Genomic DNA, 20,414 nt, shown 5'->3' on the forward strand with positions numbered 1-20,414 from the left:
AAGCATCATGTATGTGTAAGAGAGCGGATGGTGCTTCCCTCAGGTGTGTTGTGCTGCACTGTGACCCAGAAGCAGTAAGATGCTGTTGTATGGCTTCACGTGTCTCAGAGGAAGCTCATGTTGGCCTTTATCCTCCCATGTTGGTAGCTGTTGAATGATAAGGGAGAAATGGCTGAGAATTGTCAAGTGAAAAAATGGGAAGAAAATGGGGAAAACTACAAAAAAAAATAGGATTTGATTTGGATGATTTAAATCCTAAAGTAATGTCAATGAAAGTCGAGTTGTTAACTGGCATCACTAATGCCAAGTAACTTTTAATCGTTGACGCCGAGTTGTTGTTTTTTTCTGGTGCAGTTACACCCTGTGGCCAGCAGGTGTCTCAGCAGGTGTGGCGGTTAGAGCAGGTCACCGGTTTAGTGAAAGTGAAACTCAGCGGCGCCATTTCAAGACGAAGTAGTTGGGGAGAAAAACAGTACGTATACTGAAATCTAACGCTATAATAACATTAATGTTATACATGTATACGATATGGAGTACAGTGTTGCTGTATTTTAATGAAGTGTTAATGTATACAGTTTATTTTCTGGCTTTTTAAGCTGATATTTCTGTGTAAGTGAACTGCGCCATCACACAGGGTTATATAACCACACAGAGACAGGAAGAGTGTTCTCTCTGTGTTACACACATAACCATGTGTTTTATTAGATTCATTACCATAATAGTGAACACACTACAGGCTAGTTGTTGAATAAAATATTAAAGCTTCACCTCAATTCACCTTCAAACCTGTAAACATCAGTTAGAGCGCTAATGCCTCATTCTTTATCGAGATAAAGCTACATATAAACAGGAAGTGAAGTTCAGCTCCAGGGTCAAAATATAAATATAAAGCTAGAATACAGTGTATTATGTGTTCACACTAGATGAACAGTTTAGTGGGTTTTTATGGAGTTAATTTTGTGCCAGATGTTTCAAGTAAAATCTATTATCAAAATATTAATGATCAAAATGTAAGAAATGTATTGAAAATGCAAGCAATGAAAATCAAATCAAAATTATTTTTCTATTTGTGGATTTTTCTTTTGCTTCTGACTTTTGGCACATGTTTATAGGAGGTGGGTTGTAGAAGAAGGTGTTCACTATCGGTCATCTCTCTGTATTGCTCTGAAAGATGCTCTGAAAGTTAGTCACACCTGTAGGTGGCGCCATGAATCACATACAATGTCATACAGTATTATCTCATCATTCCCAAAACGTCCCAAAAATCTGACAAGTTCATATGAAAATAAGTGTAATGTAGTGTAGAAATACAAATACAATTAATACAAATAATTATTAATTACAAATAATGATGAATGAATAAGTATTCACCCACATTTTCAGTAAAACCAGTTACCATCAGAAGTCACATAATTAGTTGAATGGAGTCGATCTGTGTGTCATGTGATCTCAGTATAAACACTTGTTCCCCAAAGAACCCTTCCATCTCATGTAAGTATAGCTGTGACCTGTTTACCTGTTTACCTGAAAGAAGAATGAAGAATCCTATTACATTCTGATAGATTGTTTTCTTTACTCCTAATGGCTCAAATGTCTTTTTACATACATTACTTGTCATGCTGTGTGTGTCTGTGTGTGTGTGTGTGTTTGCAGCTGTGATATGAACACAGGACTTCCAAAATGAGTCTCTCTGAAGAACAAAACACAAAGAAAGATGAGAGGTGAGAGACAAAATTATTGTTGTATTCAGCAACAATGAAAGACTCACAGATGTGTATTTATTAAATGTGACTAATGAACAGAGAAACTCAGTGATCAGAAAAACTGAGCTTCAGCTCAAGATGTTCAATACCAGCAGATATTAATGATCTGGGGAGAGTTTAATCACTCCCTAAGTGACGAAGTGAAAGGACTATGTAATAATAAATAACAAAAAACTACTTTGAGAGGAACTTACACAGTGTCTCTGTGTGTTTTAGTCTGATGGAGGAGAGATCAGACTCACCAGAACCCAGCTGTGTGTCCCTGAAGAGTGACCAGTCAATGGGACATCCATATAAATTTAAAGAGCAAGACTGTTCTACTGATCCAAGGTAAAGATGATTGAGAAAATAATCCTAAATAACCTGAATAACACATTTAACTATTCAGAGCCTTTAGTATGCCACTAAAATTGAATTCCAGTGGATCGGTTTCTGCTGGCTATCTTTAAAATTTTCCTGAAACTTGGTGATGCAGCTGATGGTGTATGTCTGAGCAAAACACAAGCCATGAGGTTACAGAATTGTCCTAAAGCTCAGAGACACAACAGTGTTGAGGCACAGATCTAGGGAAGGAAACTTAAACATTTCTGCAGCTTTGAAGTACCTGAAGAACACAGAGGCCTCCAACAAACTTAAATGGAAGGCGTTCAGAACCACAGAAAACATCACCACTGGCGTTTATCACCAACAGGCAGGACCAGTAGCTTTCTGACATTATATAATAATATATACTTATGATAACATATAAATTACATATAACATATAAAAACGTGTCATATAAATTTGGTCACTTAATCACATGCGTTTCTGTCACGGTGCTTCAAGCAGGATCGTAGGCTCGCTAGTTTTTTAAAATCATTAAAGACTTAAAAGTCATTAGACTCAAACACACTGTATACAGAACGTCAAATAAAGTTAAAAATCGCTAACGTAAGTAATCATCTGAGAGCCACAACAATGATAACAAGCTACTTACGTTTGTAGACGAAGTTGGCTGAGAGTTCGTCCACCATTTTTTTCGAGCTGAGAGTCTTCAGAAAATATGACGTCATTTCCAGTAAGGGAACGTAGTGAGCATCGATGCTGCCTGTTTTTTTGCGGTGCATTGTGGGATTTTTTAGGGAGCGAACGTTCCAGTGCACTGGAAGGATTTTACTATTAAGACAGCCCTTAAAATGGCTGCCTCCCTGATCAGCTCCCTAACTAGGGAACTGAGACTCACCTCTGCCTAGAGCTGGAGCTCAACCAAACTGAGCAAACAGGGTTTTAGTGTGGAAGGTGGTCAAGAACCTGGATTTAAGTCTTTTACCTAAATACGAGCAGTTTAGGAGGAAACCTGGCAATGCTCATTACCTGGACAATCCCATCTTTACAGTAAAGCTCGGTGATGGCAGCATCATGGGTTCGAGATTCTCGAATTGAGAATTGAGTGGGAGATGAACTGATAAAAATGCAGATTCATCCTAATGGAAAACAGGATCTCAGATCAGGGTGAAGATTCACCTTCAAACACAGCCAAGACAACACAGGAGTGTCCTTGAATAGACAAACATTGGTGCAGCAATGCTCCTCATAACACAACTTTAAAGTCATCATGTTTGTTGTAATGAGCTGTATTTCAAATCAAAAACTTTGACCTTACATTAAAAAACAGAGCTTTCGATAAGTTTGAAGGTGATGTGTGAGGTCTTTAAAATTCAAACACTAACTGTAATAGGAAACCCAGTTAGTGTTAGTACTTTATAATGGTGTAGAATTTTTTACTTTTCAAATTTGCACATAACATACCTGTACATACAAAATTGCACATAACATACAAAATATTGTATATTGTCTATTTGTATATTTGTATATTATTCTTTTTATTGTCTGTGTCTTGTCTTGTCACTGTCATTCTGTTGCACTGTGGAGCTTCTGTCACTAAAACAAATTCCTCGTATGTGTAAACATACCTGGCAATAAAGCTCATTCTGATTCTGATTCTGAATAGTACATGAGTATGTAATTTGAGACACAATGCTAGTTTGGTGGAAGTAAACATTTGTAATTTTCTATATTTTTTTATATATTTTTATTTTTACATTTTATATCCTCATCTTAAAAAATATCTTTTTATTTAATTAGTAGTTGAGCTAGCATGCATGTTTCACATTTCAGCTTCATTAATTGTCACATTAATTTTGTCTCAGCTGTGTGTCCATGAAGAGCGACCAGTCAATGGGACATCCATATAAATTTAAACAGCAAGACCATTCTACTGATCTTAGGTAAAGATGATTTAGGAAATACGAGGTCAAACAATTAATGGAAAATAAGCTTTTTAATCCTCAGATGTTTTTGTACAATGAAAATGTTTTAAAGTAAATCTTTTTCATTCTTCACTTAATTTTTTGCCTCTAACACGTTTGATCCCCAGCTGTGTGTCAGTGAAGAGTGACCAGTCCATGGGTCATCCATATAAATTTAAAGATGGAGACTGTTCCACTGATCTGGGGTCAGTATACCTTAATCATTTCTGATAGATGTGAATAGTAATAAGGAGATTAATACCTGAGACATTATACAGAAAATATCTTAGTTAATTAGTTTATTAATATTTACTGTATATAAAGATACTGTTTCAGAAATAAAGGAACTGCTGAGTGGTCGAGCATATACACTTTGTAATTCCCATTACATATATTTTGTCCACAGAATCCAAAATAAGGAATCCAAAGTTATCAGAAAAACACAGAACCTTGAATCCATATTTAAGGTGTGTGTGTGTGTGACTTGTTCTCATTATTTCTGCATTATTTAAAGATATTAATTTAACTAATGATCTACTTATTTGCAATTTTAACTGTTTCTTGTGGCAATATGGTTATTCAGACAGATATGCTGTTTGATCTGTGGTAACTGAATCATCTCTCAAATTTAGCCCTGTGTTCTGTTACTGTGTGTTTGTAATCAGGAGCTGGAACACAAAGTAATCACACTGATAAAGAACGAGCTGAAAAGGTTTAAGAAGTTCCTGAGTCCAGATTACCCAGCATGCACTGAGAGGGAGGTGGAGGTTGAAGAGGATCTGCAGAGTGTCAGAGAGGGAGCACTGAAGATCACACTGCACGTCCTGAAGGACATGAACCACACAGATCTCGCTAACACACTGCACAACAGTAAGAGCTCTGAGTCACAATTATTACATCAATTTAGCTTTAGAGGAAGAACATTGTCATTTAAGGAGCGTTTCTTATCACTTTCATATGTAAAGCTGATCTGTGAGCAGGAGAGTCCTCATATTATATGAGCAGTCTAATGTTAATTATAAATATAGCTGCAAGCAGCAATTATGGGGCCAAGCACAACAGAGACAAAGTAAGGAGCTAAGCAAGTAAGCATGGTCATGATGTTACATATCAAGTTTCAGCACAATAGGCAGTATTGTTGCCAAGATATCGCATAAAACACTATGCGGCACTTATGTCAATGCGTTATATGGAAAAGGTTTGAGATATTGAAAAGATTTTTTGCTCTCATGCTCTGATGATGATCTATGTGAAATATGGTGAAGATTGGATAAATGGTGGACATACAAAATGCCTACTGTGGAAAAATGTATATCACTGGTTTCTGTAGGACCTAAGGTATCGAAAAATGTGAGATTCATGGCCATTGGATGAAATTCAGAAAAGCTATAAGGATACACAATTGCCCTCATGGACAATGATGGACATAGATGCTGCATGTAAATTTTGAAGTCAGTTGGACCGACAGTTCAGTTTGGTCTATCAACACAAAATCCATAGCTTATTGCTAGCAGTAAGATGATCTGAAGATGATCTGAGTCAAATGTGGTGAAAATCGGGCAAATGGTCTGAAAAGCAAAAATATGAATTTTTCATATCTCATGAGCACTAGGTGGCGCTGTTCTCAATATATAGCCTCAAGTCCATTTCGGCATGCTCACCATCAAATTCGCTTGTGCATTATTCCAGAACGGTTTGGTCTAGCAAAAAGTTTTTAATAACAGTTTGCCAGCATGGTCTAAGGATGATCTGAGTCAAATTTGGTGAAGAGCCAATGAAACGTCTTGGACAAGGTCAAAAAAGAAGGTTTTTCAGGAATGCATATTCACATTCAACTTGGCATGAGCCAATGAATTATAAGAATACTCACACTGTCCCCAACAAGTTTGCAAAATTTCGTACCTTCCCTGAAAGCGGATCAATGGGCTGCCATAGACTTCAAGAGCAAAAGGAATAATGATAAGAAGAATACTCATGATTACAAGAGGTGCCTACGCACCTGTGGGGCTTGGCCCCTTATAAGTATGGTACACTTTGTCTAGACAGGTACCAAATCAGTATCCTGATAGAAATTATAATAGATCTCAGATAAATAAACAATTTAGCAGTGTACTCAAATTTAAAAAGTATGGAATATTATGTGGTATTTGTAGAATTACAAATTTATAATTTTACTTTATTCTCCTTTTTATCAGAGGTGTACCTGGTCTCTGAGTATCAGCAAAAACTCAAGTCCAACCTAAGAGAGAAGTTTAAAAGAGTTAATGAAGGAATCTCACTGTATGGAAGCTCAGCACCTTTGAAAGAGATCTACACAGAGCTCTACATCACAGAGGGTTGGAGTGGAGACGTCAATAATGAACATGAAGTGAGACAGATTGAGACAGCGTCCAGGAGACCAGCAACACAGGAGACACCCATCAAATGTAATGACCTCTTTAAAGACAAGTCCATCAGAACTGTGCTGACTAAAGGAGTAGCTGGAATTGGAAAAACAGTCTCTGTGCAGAAGTTCATTCTGGACTGGGCTGAAGGAAAAGCAAATCAGGACGTCTTCTTCATGTTTCCACTTCCCTTTAGAGAGCTGAATCTGATGAAGCAGAAAAATCTCAGTCTGATGAATCTTCTTCATCACTTTTTCCCAGATATGAAAGAATTAACATCAGTAGACCACAGTGCCTACAAAGTCTTGTTCATCTTTGATGGTCTGGATGAGTGTCGACTTCCTCTAAATTTCCAGCGCAATAGGAGATTGTGTGATGTGACAGAGTCAGCCTCAGTGGATGTGCTGCTGACAAACCTCATCAAGGGGAATCTGCTTCCCTCTGCTCTCCTCTGGATAACCTCTCGACCAGGAGCAGCCAATCAGATCCCTCCTGAGTGTGTAGACCAGGTAACAGAGGTACGAGGGTTCAGTGATCCTCAGAAAGAGGAGTACTTCAGGAAGAGGATCAGTGATCAGAGCCTGGCCAGTAGAATCATCACACATGTGAAGTCTTCAAGAAGCCTCTACATCATGTGCCACATCCCAGTCTTCTGCTGGATTTCAGCCACTGTTCTAGAGAGAATGTTGCATGAAGCAGAGAGTGGAGAGATCCCCAAGACTCTGACTCAAATGTTCACATGCTTCCTGATCTTTCAGATCAAACACAAGGACCAAAAGTACCATCAGAAATGTGACCCTGATCCTCAGCAGACCAGAGAGAGTATCCTGGCACTGGGAAAACTGGCTTTCCAACAGCTGGAGAAAGGAAACCTGATCTTCTATGAGGAAGACCTGGGAGAGTGTGAGAGAGAAGTGTCAGTGTACTCTGGAGTGTGTACCCAGATCTTCAGAGAGGAGTTTGGGCTTCACCTGGGGAAGGTGTTCAACTTTGTACATCTGAGTGTTCAGGAGTTTCTGGCTGCTTTATATGCATTTCTCTCCTTCATCTTTCAGAAGACAAATGTGTTAGAGCAAAGCAGTAGCATTTTCAGTTACTTCAGAAATCCAACCATGTCTGAGTTCCTCAGGAGTGCAGTGGACAAAGCCGTACAGAGTGAGAATGGACACCTGGACCTGTTCCTCCGCTTCCTTCTGGGTCTCTCACTGGAGTCCAATCAGACTCTCTTACGAGGTTTAATGCCACAGACAGGAAGCAGCTCTCACAACAAACAGGAAGCAGTTGAGTACATCAAGGAGAAGATCAGGGAGAATCCATCTCCAGAGAAATCCATCAATCTGTTCCACTGTCTGAATGAACTGAATGATCATTCTCTAGTGCAGGAAGTACAGCATTACCTGAACACAGGAAGTTACAGTCGTCTCAGTGGAACCAGACTCTCTCCTGCTCAGTGGTCAGCTCTGGTGTTTGTGTTACTGAACTCAGAACAGGAGCTGGATGAGTTTGAGTTGAGAAAATATGACCCATCAGAGGAATGTCTTCTGAGGCTGCTGCCAGTGGTCAAAGCATCCAGAAAAGCAGTGTGAGTATTTTTATTTATAAATGTTTTACTGTAGTGCTAATATTAACTCTTAACTGCACGGATTTAAAAATAATGTCTGTTCACTAGTAATCATTTATCTCAAGTCTCTGACCACAAAGAACTTCTCAAGTCAAGTTGATCTTTATTATCATCACAGTCATATACAGTGTGCAATACACAGGGTAATAAAATAATATTTCTTCTGGACCCAAGGTGCAAGATACATGTATGACATACACACTGTTGATGGGACATAAATAAAGTCCAACAGGAATAAGAAGCATGCAGGGAGGGGGTATGGGAAACAGTGGGGGTGAGGACACAGAGGAGCAGTAGAGCATAAATATATCAATCACAAAGAGCAATTACATGACAGTAAGATATTGTAGTAACCACAGATGCAACTAGAATTGAAATTTAGTATAAAGTATAAGGTGATAGTGCAGTAATGGTTGTGTTAGCAACCTGGGAGGAATGGAGTTTAAGGGACAGTACAGTACTATAACGAGTCAGTACAATCCAAAAGCACCTTTTGTTGGACCCGGAATGGCTGCTGCGTCCTAGGAGGAAGGACCTCTCCAGCCTATTTGGGCACAAGCAGAGTTAAGTTATATTATTATAACTTGGACACATAGTTATATTATTTATGTATATATAGGCACTATTGAGAAGTTATGCAGGCAGGGCAGAGTTTGTCTAAAACAGAAGTCTAAAACAGAAGTGTGACTCACTTCTGATCTTGAACTTTTTCTTGGGTGATATCAGCTCAAGTGTCCAGCTCCACTGTCTGACAGTTTGATGTAACCACAATATGTCAAGCTAAAATTTATGGCTGTAAATACAATGTCAATAGAGCTTGGTTACACGGAATGCAATTTGAGGCCAATGTTAACTAAATAAATAAATACTGACTAAAAATTAACTAATAATATGGTCCCTTTAAACTCCATGAAAAGTAGGGCATCAAAGGAGAAACATATTAATCAGAGACACTTAATGTTGAGGAGTGATTTTTTTATGGATGAAATCATGAATGAGTGGTGAAATCTCCTGTATTCCACATACATTTTACTAAATTTAGTAAATTTATTTTAGTATATTTAGTATTTTGTGTCTTCAGTAAGGTGTAACTGTTGGAGCATGATATAAAAAAGAAAACACAAAATAAAATACAGTAAAATAAATAGAATAAGTGCATAATGCACTGCATAAGGAGTGTGGAAGCCATATTGTAAATTAAACCAAATCTGCAGTGATTAATATAATAATTACAACTAGGACGATTCATGCAGCAAAATACAAAAACACACCAGTCTAGTTTACTACAGTCATGGGGGAAAAAGAAAGTACATCATCCTTCAGTTCCATGTTTTTTATTTATCAGCCATGATCTCAGAGAACCAGTTTTTGCTGCTCATCAATCTGGGAAGGGTTATGAAACTTGCAGTCATTGAGACAACCATGAACTCCTCTTTATACAGGAGATGAAGTGAACACTATACATGTGTCTCTGGCAACCATAAATTCATCCTTGTCCCCTCAGATGGTGTGTGCTGGGTGATCCTACTCCAGCAACACCCATCCAACCAGCTTTTTTAGCTACTCAGGGGAAATGGTGGCTGCAGGAAAGCTCATCCCCTTTCTTTTTTACAGTCATCTCATAGCAGGGCCAGCGATGTCCTTCATGTATCAAGCAGTGTAGTTCACTCTAGTAGTGAACTGTAGTGCTCTACGCAGGGCCGATATGCGGCCTGTGCTTCTGCAGTCTTAGTATGCATCTTATGCTGTTGTTTCTGCAGGCCAAAGATAGCCTGATGTGGCTGTTTCTGCAGGTAGATGAGTGAATGAGGACTCCATATCCCTGTTAATTGCTTCTCCAAGCAGCTACCAAGTTTGAGCACCAGTGTAACAATCTCAGCAGCAGACCCCTCAGAGAACACAGCAGACCCACTGTACAAACACATGAGGTTTTTATTTATTGGTGCTTGTGCGCTTTGGCACAGTCGGAGACAGCAACATAAAACTTACAATAGTACAGCTTTTCTGCTCACTTGCTATTCAGCCTACTCAGATTTGGCTTTGCTCAGCTCATGGCCGCACAGAGAGAGAGAGAGAGAGAGAGAAAGAGAGAGAACAAACTGTGTAGACTCTTGATAAACCACACCCCCACATGTTACAGTTACTATAGCTTAAATATTGTGCTAGCTACTGTGAAACCAAGTATCAGTAGTTAATAGCTAGCTATTATTAGCAATAATGAGAGAAAATTCGATTGTTGCATTTAAGGTTTTACTGTCAAAGAAACAGTTTTAAACAATATCTTACACTCTCAATGTCATCATTTCTGTTCCAGGCTACGTGGGTGTAATCTGACAGAGGAAAGCTGTAGAGTTCTGTCCTCAGTTCTCATCTCAAACTCCTCCAGTCTGAGAGAACTGCACCTGAGTGAGAATAACCTGAAGGATTCAGGAGTGAAGCTGCTCTCTGCTGGACTGCAGAATCCACACTGTAAACTGGAGATACTGAAGTAAAATCACAACTATTATACACACACATTTTATATATATATATATATATATATATATATATATATATATATATATATATATATGTATTCTCTTATCCAGAGCAACTTTTTTTATTACAGAAATTCACCAGAGAGCTTGTGTTGATATATGATGATGATGGAAAAAAAAGTGGCTCATGTGACAGCTAACTAACTAGCCTAGCATTGTCTTTAGATTAGATTTATTATATCAGTAATGCAGATGAAATAAAGATTGGTGTACCTGGTAATGAGAAGGTTTTTTGCCTTCACTGTAGCTTTGGAGGCAGAAAATCAAGAGAATTTGAGCTGCTTGTGTGACTGAATGTATGCAGCCACAGTTACGTCACATTTTGTACCAGTGAACAACCCAAACATACACATTTTGGGCCTTATGTAGTGTATAAATATTTTTGTAGGCCACACAAAACTAACAATTCCCACCAGATTTACAGCAACACTGATTTTCTTCTCACAATCTCACGTGCATATATTTTTCAAATGTAAATCACCCATAAAAAGTGCAAAACTCCATATAAGGAAAAGCTCACAGAAAGCTGAAAGTGCAAAATTGTAATCGTCTCAGCAACGGTTGGCCTCTTGCCTAACCAACTTACCTAACCATTTTATCTTGCGAGATGCAAGAGCTCAGCACAGGGCTTGTGGACATGGGCGCTGCCCTAGGAGCAGCATGAAGTAGCACTGGTTCTTCGCTCCACCATAACAACCACATTCCCTTGAATCCCATGGTATCTGAAGGGAAGCCTTCTGTAACATGCATTGATTAGAGACAATAAGCAAGTGCATAATCTCTGTGGCTTCTTTATAGAATAGAATAGAATAGAATATCTTTTTGATTGCACAAGTACAACAAAACTGGGTTTGTAACTTTCTTACTAGATGCTATATAAGACATAGTAAATAAAGAATACAGTAAAAAAAAATAGTATATATCCTATGTGTGCAATTGAAGCACTGAAGTAACATTGTAGACAGTATAAAAAATATAAACAGTGTTTGGCAGTTAAAGTGCAACAGCACAGATGTGCAAAACAGCAACAAAACCAGTATAGTACGCGAAAGTAGATATGGAGTATTCATAAGTAGCACAATGTGGGTAAATGTATTATTCCCTGAGGACTGAGATTATTATTTGTGTTGTAGCGCAGCCCTAAGCTGAGACAGTGACAGGTAACATTTTCTTGTCCAGAAGAGAGATTCACAGTGCAAGGTGCAAACGTATGAAGATGTGTAAACAGTGTACGATAGATATTGAGCACAAGCAGCAGCAGTCCAGACAGTACACACAATGAACGGAAAATGAACCTCTGCGTTACTGTATAGCTTATTTGGTGTCATAGTGCAGTGTGTGTGTGTGTGTGTGTGTGTATGCAAGTCAGTTGTGGCACACAGTTGTGGGGGGCAGTTCAGATAGATGTGGGGGTTCTTGGTGGACTGATTCAGAGCAGTTATGGCTCTGGGGAAGAAGCTATTTCTCAGTCCGGAGGTGCGGTTGTAGATGGCCTTGCATCATCTAACGGATGGAAGGAGATGATGGCATGGATGGGTGAGCTCTCTTCAAATGCGGGCAGTTTTCCTGAGGCAGCATGCACTGTTGATGTCTTTCAGGGCTGGGAGCTGTATACCAATGATTTTCTGTGCACTGGAGACAATCCCCTCATTGCGTTCCTCTCAGCTTCTGTGCAGCTGAGATACCACACAGAAATGCAATATGTTAGGATGCTCTCTGTGCTGCAGTGGTGGAAGGTCGCCAGCAGCTGATGGGACAGACAGCCATTGCTGTGCTTTCTTGATCAGAGCAGTGGTGTTTGTGGACCATGTGGCCACTCTGTCGCCATTGATAAAGAAAGGAGCATACTCGTCATTCCTTGACCTTCTGAAGTTGATGATTAGCTCTTTGGTCTTTGTGGAGCTGAGGGACAGGTTGTTCTCTGAGCACCAGCTCACCAGGTCCTGCACCTCTGCTGAACTGATTCATCGCCGTTGGAGATCAGCCCAATCTCTGTTGTGTCATCTGCAAACTTTATGATAGTGTTAGTGGTGAATGCAAGAACACAATCATGTGTGAAGAGGGAGTAGAGGGTGGGGCTCCGTGTGGTGTGCCAGTACTCAGAGATATAGTAGAGGACAGGTGGGGGTCGAGGCTCACTGCCTTTGTACGATTTGACAGGAAGTTCAGGATCCAATTGCATAGTAATGAACTGACACCTTGCTGGTGGAGTTTGGAGGTGAGCTTGCTGGGAATGACAGTATGAAAGTAGACCTGTAGTCCGTGAATAGCATATCCTCACATATGTGCCCTCCACATGAGTCAGGACAGTGTGAAGAGACAGAGAGATGGCATCCTCTGTTTTCAGTGAATTCTGTTATTCAGTGTTATCCACAAATCATAATCCATAAGGGAGAAACTGGAAACCATCATGTCAGAAAAACAGAATAATCACAGGAAATTAAATAAGGCTTAATAACATAGATAAACAAGAATGAGATTTTATACATAGACACGGGAAATCTAGGATATAAATACAGAAGCAAATTAAGATGTAAAAGGAAAACAGGTGAACACAATTGGGAAATAAACCAATTGTAAGACAGGAGCAGAGACTGGACTGCAGCCAAAACAAAAACAAGTCGCAACAAAAGTACGACAGTTCACATTGTTTTAGGAAACATGCCACATGCAGAGGGGATTCATAACAGCAATTTAAACCTGACAGCTTAACAATCTATACATAAAAATGCATTAACTTAATGCCAATTATATGATTTGAATATAATTTATTTAAAAATTATGTAAATTTAAATGAATTCAGTAGTGAAATGTGAAGCATAAACATTTTTAACATGATTTTCAGAAATGACAAATTTCTAGCGTAACTGCGCCTATTAATCGTTTTCAAATAAATACTTGATAAATGAGGCCCAGTGTTATTTTTAATTACATTGCAATGTTGGAATGTTGGCAGTGAAATCTGTTGCATTCAACATAACATAAATCTTCTTATATTTTCTTACTAACAAGCCCATTTTTCTCACTTTCCCGTATTTGAGTTGTTGTTTTTTTTTTTTTTTGTCTTTGGAAGCGCTGCTGGGACCCAAAAAAATTCCAACAGCAAAGCTTTAAATTTTGCTGCATTCTGATCACCTTTGCAGCTTCTTTGTGTAGGATTGCATGTAAAACACGTGTTGTCAGTTGAAAAAAGAGCAAAACAGCTGACACTACAAAACACCTAGAGAACCAGTATTTATAACCCCAAAAATGAGAGATCAAATGGCTAAATTGCTGTAGTCTAAAAAGCATAATATCAATTTATTCTAACATGCACAATATCAATTTACAGATAAATTTATAAATTTTAAATTTTATCTCCAGATTTCCATAAAGCTGCTTTGTCGCAATGTCCATTGCTAAAAGTGCTATACAAATAAAATTGAATTGAATTGATCAATTGAATGCATAAACAATCTGAGATCTCCAAGAAGCTTCCAGGTTTCAACACCAGTGCATGATCTTGGCAGCACACTGCTCAGTGAACACAGGAGACCTAGTGTAAGAACACATATGACGTTTTACTATTTATTGGTAATATTTACTGGTGCTCTAGTAACATAAAACTAAAAGTGCAGCTTGCTTGCCATTTAAAAGTGCATTGTGAAAACAAGTGATTTATTAACCCCCCACCTGTAGTAACATTAACAAGATATAAACGATATAAACAAGATTTAGAACGTTTCACTGTGAAAGAAACAGTTTCAAACAATATCTTACTCTCTCAGTGTCATATATTTCTCTTCCAGTCTGCGTGGGTGTAATCTGACAGAGGAAAGCTGTAGAGTTCTGTCCTCAGCTCTCAGCTCAAACTCCTCCAGTCTGAGAAAACTGAACCTGAGTGAGAATAACCTGAAGGATTCAGGAGTGAAGCTGCTCTCTGCTGGACTGAAGAATCCACACTGTACACTGGAGAAACTGGAGTAAGTTCACTATTACACTGATCAAGATCACTTACACACACACACAGGCAATAAAACTGTAATCTCTGTTCTCAGACAATGTAAAGTTTTTTAGTTCCAGTTCAAATCTGGTCTGTTATATGAGAGTTTTAGATTCTTAACTGTTTTCTGACTGAGAGCTTTTTACAGAGTAGCAACAATCGCTCTTCATTATACATTTACTAATTGCTTTCACACTAAGTATTTCTTTTATAGAAAAAAGTTTTTTTGTGCTGATATGGAAAACCAACAGCTCGTGCGATGCGCACACGGTAACCATAACAATGCTCCTAACCGTCCTAACCTGTTGTGCATTGTGAGATGCTTTTCTGTTTGCCACAAATGTACAGAGTGGTTATCTGAGTTACTGTACCGTTTTGTCAGCTTGAACCAGTCTGGCCAACAAGGCATTTCTTTTCCTCTTTCCATGGGCCCTGCACTTTGCTTTAATGTCACCCACCACCACTAAACTGACCTACCCCATACCATGTCTGAAATCATTCAAGCTCACAATACAGAAGACACCATCTTTCAAATTAAGGCAAAACAGTAAGACCACAAAGCACCCACACACTGCATTGGATTTGAGGATCACCAGGGGGTTTTGTATAGAGGACTCAGAGTAAAAGATATAGGGGAAAAGTATCAACTTGTAGTTCCACTAACCTTGATACAGAGTTTCTTGCATTACTTCCACTCCAACCAGCTAGGGGTCCATCTCGGTAGATTGAAGACCCTGCTATGAGTGTTGGAAGTAGCCTGGTGGCTAACAATATGGAAAGACGTGAGAGAGTATGTGAAGCTGTGTACCACCTGCCAAAAATACAAATATGAGAACATAAAACCATCAGGGTTGCAAACCACTGAAGTACCACAGGCAGGGCACACCCTGGTACTTGACCTCATGGAACCGATCCCTGCCAGCAAAAAGCAAAAAATACTTCTTGGTGATTGTGGATTATTATACCAAGTGGATAGAGATGTTCCCTTTGCGAGACAGAAAAACCCCTAAGTTAGTAAAAATACTTAGAGAGGACATCTTTACCAGATGGGGATACCTAAGTTTCTGGTCTCTAATTGTGGTTCCCAGTGTACTTCATTGCTGCTGGCTGACCTTTGCAAAAGGGTAACACAAAAACCCCTCAAAAGTTACCACCCACAGACGAACCTGGTGGAAAGAGTCAACAGAACGAAGGTCATGATCTCATGTGGGATACCAGCATAAAACCTGGGATCAGTGGATCCATGAGTTCCAGTTTGCTTTAAACACTGCTCAGCAAGAGACAACTGGGAGAACACAGGCCGGGCTCATGACAGGCAGACCCCTCAAGGGACCACTGGAACAGCTGATACATCAACCCCCGATGCCAGACGAAGCCACCTACCCTGTGGTGGAGAGACAGAAAATAATGTCAGCGGAGATTAAGCACAGAATGGGGTTGCGTAGAGTTAGACAAGCTAGATATTATAATGTCCGGAGGAAAGATGCGCACTTTCAACCAAGGAATCTAGCCTGGCTCCATTCTCACCCTCTTTCCAGTGCTTCTGCAAAGTTCTCTGCCAAGGTAGCACCCAAGTGGGAGGGTCCAGCAGAAATTGTCAACAAATTAGGGCCAATAAATTACACAGTTCGATGGGGTAACCCACAGAAGACAGACACTATAAATGTGGTAAACTTGAAAAGATTTCATGAACTCCTGTGACCTCCGGCACCATAGGCTGGAAGAGGGGGTTAATGGTAGCTCTGCCACATAATGTCATGTATTATATGTGTGTGTAGTAAGCACTATTAATGTAATTATTAACAGTAATTAACAGTAATCAACTGTATATACTTTCCAATGGGACATTTTACACAGTGAGAGACACTGTGGATGCAGGGGTAATTGTAAATATCTAGTGGCTCTGAAATTTGTATAATACAGCAGTTTATTTGGTGTTGGTTGGTTGCTCTTCACCTCACACTATTAGAGTCTAAACTAATCATAATATTGTAACCAGTGCCTTTTACAGGCAAGTTGTTACAACATGCCCATTATCTAATTCATACTTTTCAAAACAGTTCATAAGAGCTTGATGTATGCCTCTTGCCATTTCATCATTGTCTTCATAAAGGTCAAGAAACTTGCATTGCACTGTCAGACACCGTAAAATATCTAATGCACACTGGAAACATTTTTCTGTTCCCCTTGTTTGAGGCATCAGTGGCAACTGAGAAATAAACCGGCTGACCTTCAGGTCAAAGATCATCCAACATATCCCTTGCAGTCTTGGGTCCTAGAACATGCATAGCTATCATCTCTGCTTTCGTTCTTCCAATAAGCATTTTCTTTAAAGTGTTTGAATCATGAAAGAGAGTGCCATTAATCTTAACTAGACAGTCAATACTGTTGTACCTCGGCAGATGTTTGATTTTATGGCACACATACGAAGTTTCACAAGCAGCAATTTTAACATTGGTATTTGCAACAAAGAATGTAGTAATTTTGTTTGCACCTTTAGCTTGTGTGGCTTTCTTGTGTGTCTCAGTAGAAGCATGCTGTGTCAGGTCATTTTCTCCTCCATGGCTAATTGATACCGATACTCTTTCAATGTCATCTTTTCTCTTCCAGTCTGCGTTTGTGTAATCTGACAGAGGAAAGCTGTAGAGTTCTGTCCTCAGTTCTCAGCTCAAACTCCTCCAGTCTGAGAGAACTGGACCTGAGTCGCAATAAACTGCAGGATTCAGGAGTGAAGCTGCTCTCTGCTGGACTGAAGAATCCACACTGTACACTGGAGAAACTGGAGTAAGATCATTCAATTCCATTCAATTCAGTTTTATCTGTATAGTGCTTTTAACAGAGGACATTGTCACAAATCAGCTTTGCAGAAATATATAAATTCAGGCTAATAGCAGTGGTAGCTCAGTGGTTAAGATGTTGGACTACTGATTGGAAGGTCACAAGTTCAAGCTGGGCCCTTGAGCAAGGCCCTTAACCCTCAACTGCTCAGTTGTATTAAAAAAAAAAAAGAGAGAGAGAGAGAGATAAATGTAAGTTGCTCTGGCTAAGAGTGACTGTCAAATGCCATAGACAAGAGAATTTCAAACTTATGCATAAAAGTAATACAAACAAATTGTATATTTTTGTCATATTTTTTCTGGAGCTCTGAGTGTGATCAGTATTTTTCTTTTTCTCTCGACAGGATGTGGGACTGCAGTATTACAGATGCAGGTTGTGATGCTCTGGCTTCAGCTCTGAAGTCAAACTCCTCATCACACCTGAGAGAACTGGATCTGAATGATAATAAAACAGGAAAATCAGGAGCAAAGGTGCTCTCTGGTCTACTGAATGATGCACAATATAAACTGGAGAAACTACAGTAAGTTACTGTTTCTGTAGACTTCAGAGGTGTGTCGGTGTGAATTTGCATGCGAAAAATATTCTGTCTGTTATTGTATTTATTTTACAATATAAATAAATAAATTCAGATATTAACATTTAAAAACTATAATGAGGCAGAGAGAATGTGATATTAAAATGTTTGTCTGACAAATTCCCACTATTGCCTTCAGTTTGTAAAACCAGATCAATCTGAACCAAATCTAGTTTATCTGACTGGGATAAACACATAATCATGTTTAATTAGTCTTTCTTATTCCCTCTTACAGCATGACCATGAGACCCGTCTGATCTGATCGGAGTCTCACACAGTGGGTTCTGAGAACTGAATGAAGTCTTCAGCACCAACACATACAGCGTGTCATTCTCTATTGGGTCTTTAGTGATCAAACCTGTAAATCTTTCATGTTGTATCTATCAGAGGTGCCAGCATCTACTGTTTAACTGTATAATTTAGCATGTGTTAACCCTTCTTGTAACGATTCACGAAGTTATGCTTGTCTGCTTTTTCAGCTAAAGCAGCAGTCCAACCAAACGCCAATAAAATTCAGACTATTAATTTAAAACCAGACAGTTTTATAATTAACCCTGTAGATAATAATATAATGATATCAGATCAGCAATTAGAATGTTTTACTCCTCTTCGAAAGACCGAACTAATTTCACTAATTTCATCATCCATATCATCAACCTGTATACTAGATCCTTTACCTACATGTTTCCTCAAACAGATAATTCCAGAAACAGCCAAACCTCTTTTAAAGATAAACAGTTCTTCCCTTAGCATTGACTATGTACCTAAATCAATTAAACTAGCAGTCGTCAAGCCTTTGATTAAAAAAACCTGACCTCAATCCCTGTCAATTGATCAACTAAAGGCCAATATCAAACTTCCCCTTTATCTCCAGAATCGTAGAAAAGGGTTGTAGCACAGCAGCTATGCTCATACTTACATAGGAATAACATTTGTGAAATGTATCAGTCAGGATTTAGGCCTCATCATAGCACAGAGACAGCACTGGTAAAAGTTGTAAATGACTTACTACTGGCCTCTGATCAGGGTTGTGTCTCCTTGCTGGTGCTGCTTGACCTTAGTGCAGCTTTTGATACCATTGATCATGCTATTCTCCTCGATAGACTAGAAAATGTAGTAGGCATTAAGGAAACGGCCCTTTCCTGGCTCAGGTCTTATTTGACTGATCGTTATCAGTTTGTAGATGTAAATGGTGACTTCTCTTCTCATACTAAGGTAAAGTTTGGTGTTCCGCAAGGTTCTGTTTTAGGCCCACTGCTCTTTTCTTTCTATATGCTACCTCTGGGTAAAATTATTCGTAAGCATGGTATTAGCTTCTACTGTTACGCTGATGACACACAGCTGTATGTTTCAGCAAAGCCAGATGACAGACACCAGCTTAATAAAGTTGAGGAATGTGTAAAAGACATTAGAAACTGGATGCTTATTAACTTTCTCTTACTTAATTCTGACAAGACAGAAGTACTTGTACTAGGACCACATGCAGCCTGAAGTAAGCTTTCTGATTAGATAATAACTCTGGATGACCTTTCTGTTTCATCATGTGCAGCAGTAAAAGACCTTGTTGTGATTATTGACTCTAGTCTTTCATTTCTGGATAATATTACTAGGATAGCTTTCTTTCATCTCAGAAATATTGATAAGATAAGAAATATAATGTCACTACAAGATGCAGAAAAACTAGTTCATGCTTTTGTTACCTCTAGGTTGGATTATTGTAATGCCTTACTGTCTGGATGCTTCAGTAGGAGCATAAACAAGCTCCAGTTAGTCCAGAATGCTGCTGCTATAGTCCTTACTAGAATCAGAAGATATGACCACATCACCCCTATCTTATCCACACTGCATTGACTCCCAATCAAATTTCATATTGATTATAAAATACTACTATTGACCTATAAAGCACTAAATGGTCTCGCGCCACAGTACCTGAGCGAAGTTTTTGTCTTTTATGATCCGCCACGCCTACTTCGATCAAAAGGTGCAGGCCATTTGTTGGTACCTCGAATAGTGAAGGCTACAGCTGGGGGTAGAGCTTTCTCTTACAAAGCCCCACAGTTATGGAACAGCCTTCCACTTAGTGTTTGGGGCTCAGACACAGTCTCTTTTTTTTTTTTTTTTTTTTTATGTGGAGACATATATACACACAGATACATACACATTCATATACATACATAACTTATGCAGGCATTGTTAGGAAAAAGGAGGTAGAGGACAAAGGAGGAAGAAAATAATGTAAAGAGGGGAAAGAGAGAGAGAGAAAAAAAAAGAACATCCATGCATCCATCCATCAGCACAGAGCACCGGGTCATGCGGACACAGATGAAGAGCCCCACCCAACGTCCACACCAAACACCAGAAAGTGGAGGGAAAGGGCAGACCCCACAGGCACACTCGCGGTATGAACTGCCAGTGCCAGACAGGTCA

The 20,414-nt window shown here is 39.1% G+C and overlaps 1 protein-coding gene across 1 annotated transcript; it reads left to right on the forward strand.

The window, feature by feature from the left end:
- Nucleotides 1-349: 349 nt before the first annotated feature.
- Nucleotides 350-19,557, forward strand: LOC113524832 (NLR family CARD domain-containing protein 3-like). Its single transcript, XM_034313611.2, has 13 exons — nt 350-472; nt 1,654-1,721; nt 1,980-2,093; nt 3,953-4,030; nt 4,180-4,257; nt 4,458-4,518; nt 4,717-4,921; nt 6,247-8,017; nt 10,371-10,544; nt 14,382-14,555; nt 17,186-17,359; nt 17,757-17,933; nt 18,223-19,557. The coding sequence occupies exons 2-13, from the start codon at nt 1,681-1,683 to the stop codon at nt 18,242-18,244; spliced, it is 3,069 nt and encodes a 1,022-aa protein (XP_034169502.2). The 5' UTR covers nt 350-472; nt 1,654-1,680; the 3' UTR covers nt 18,245-19,557.
- Nucleotides 19,558-20,414: the final 857 nt, after the last annotated feature.

This window comes from Pangasianodon hypophthalmus, chromosome 19, assembly GCF_027358585.1.
Source record: "Pangasianodon hypophthalmus isolate fPanHyp1 chromosome 19, fPanHyp1.pri, whole genome shotgun sequence".
Classification (NCBI taxonomy): domain Eukaryota; kingdom Metazoa; phylum Chordata; class Actinopteri; order Siluriformes; family Pangasiidae; genus Pangasianodon; species Pangasianodon hypophthalmus.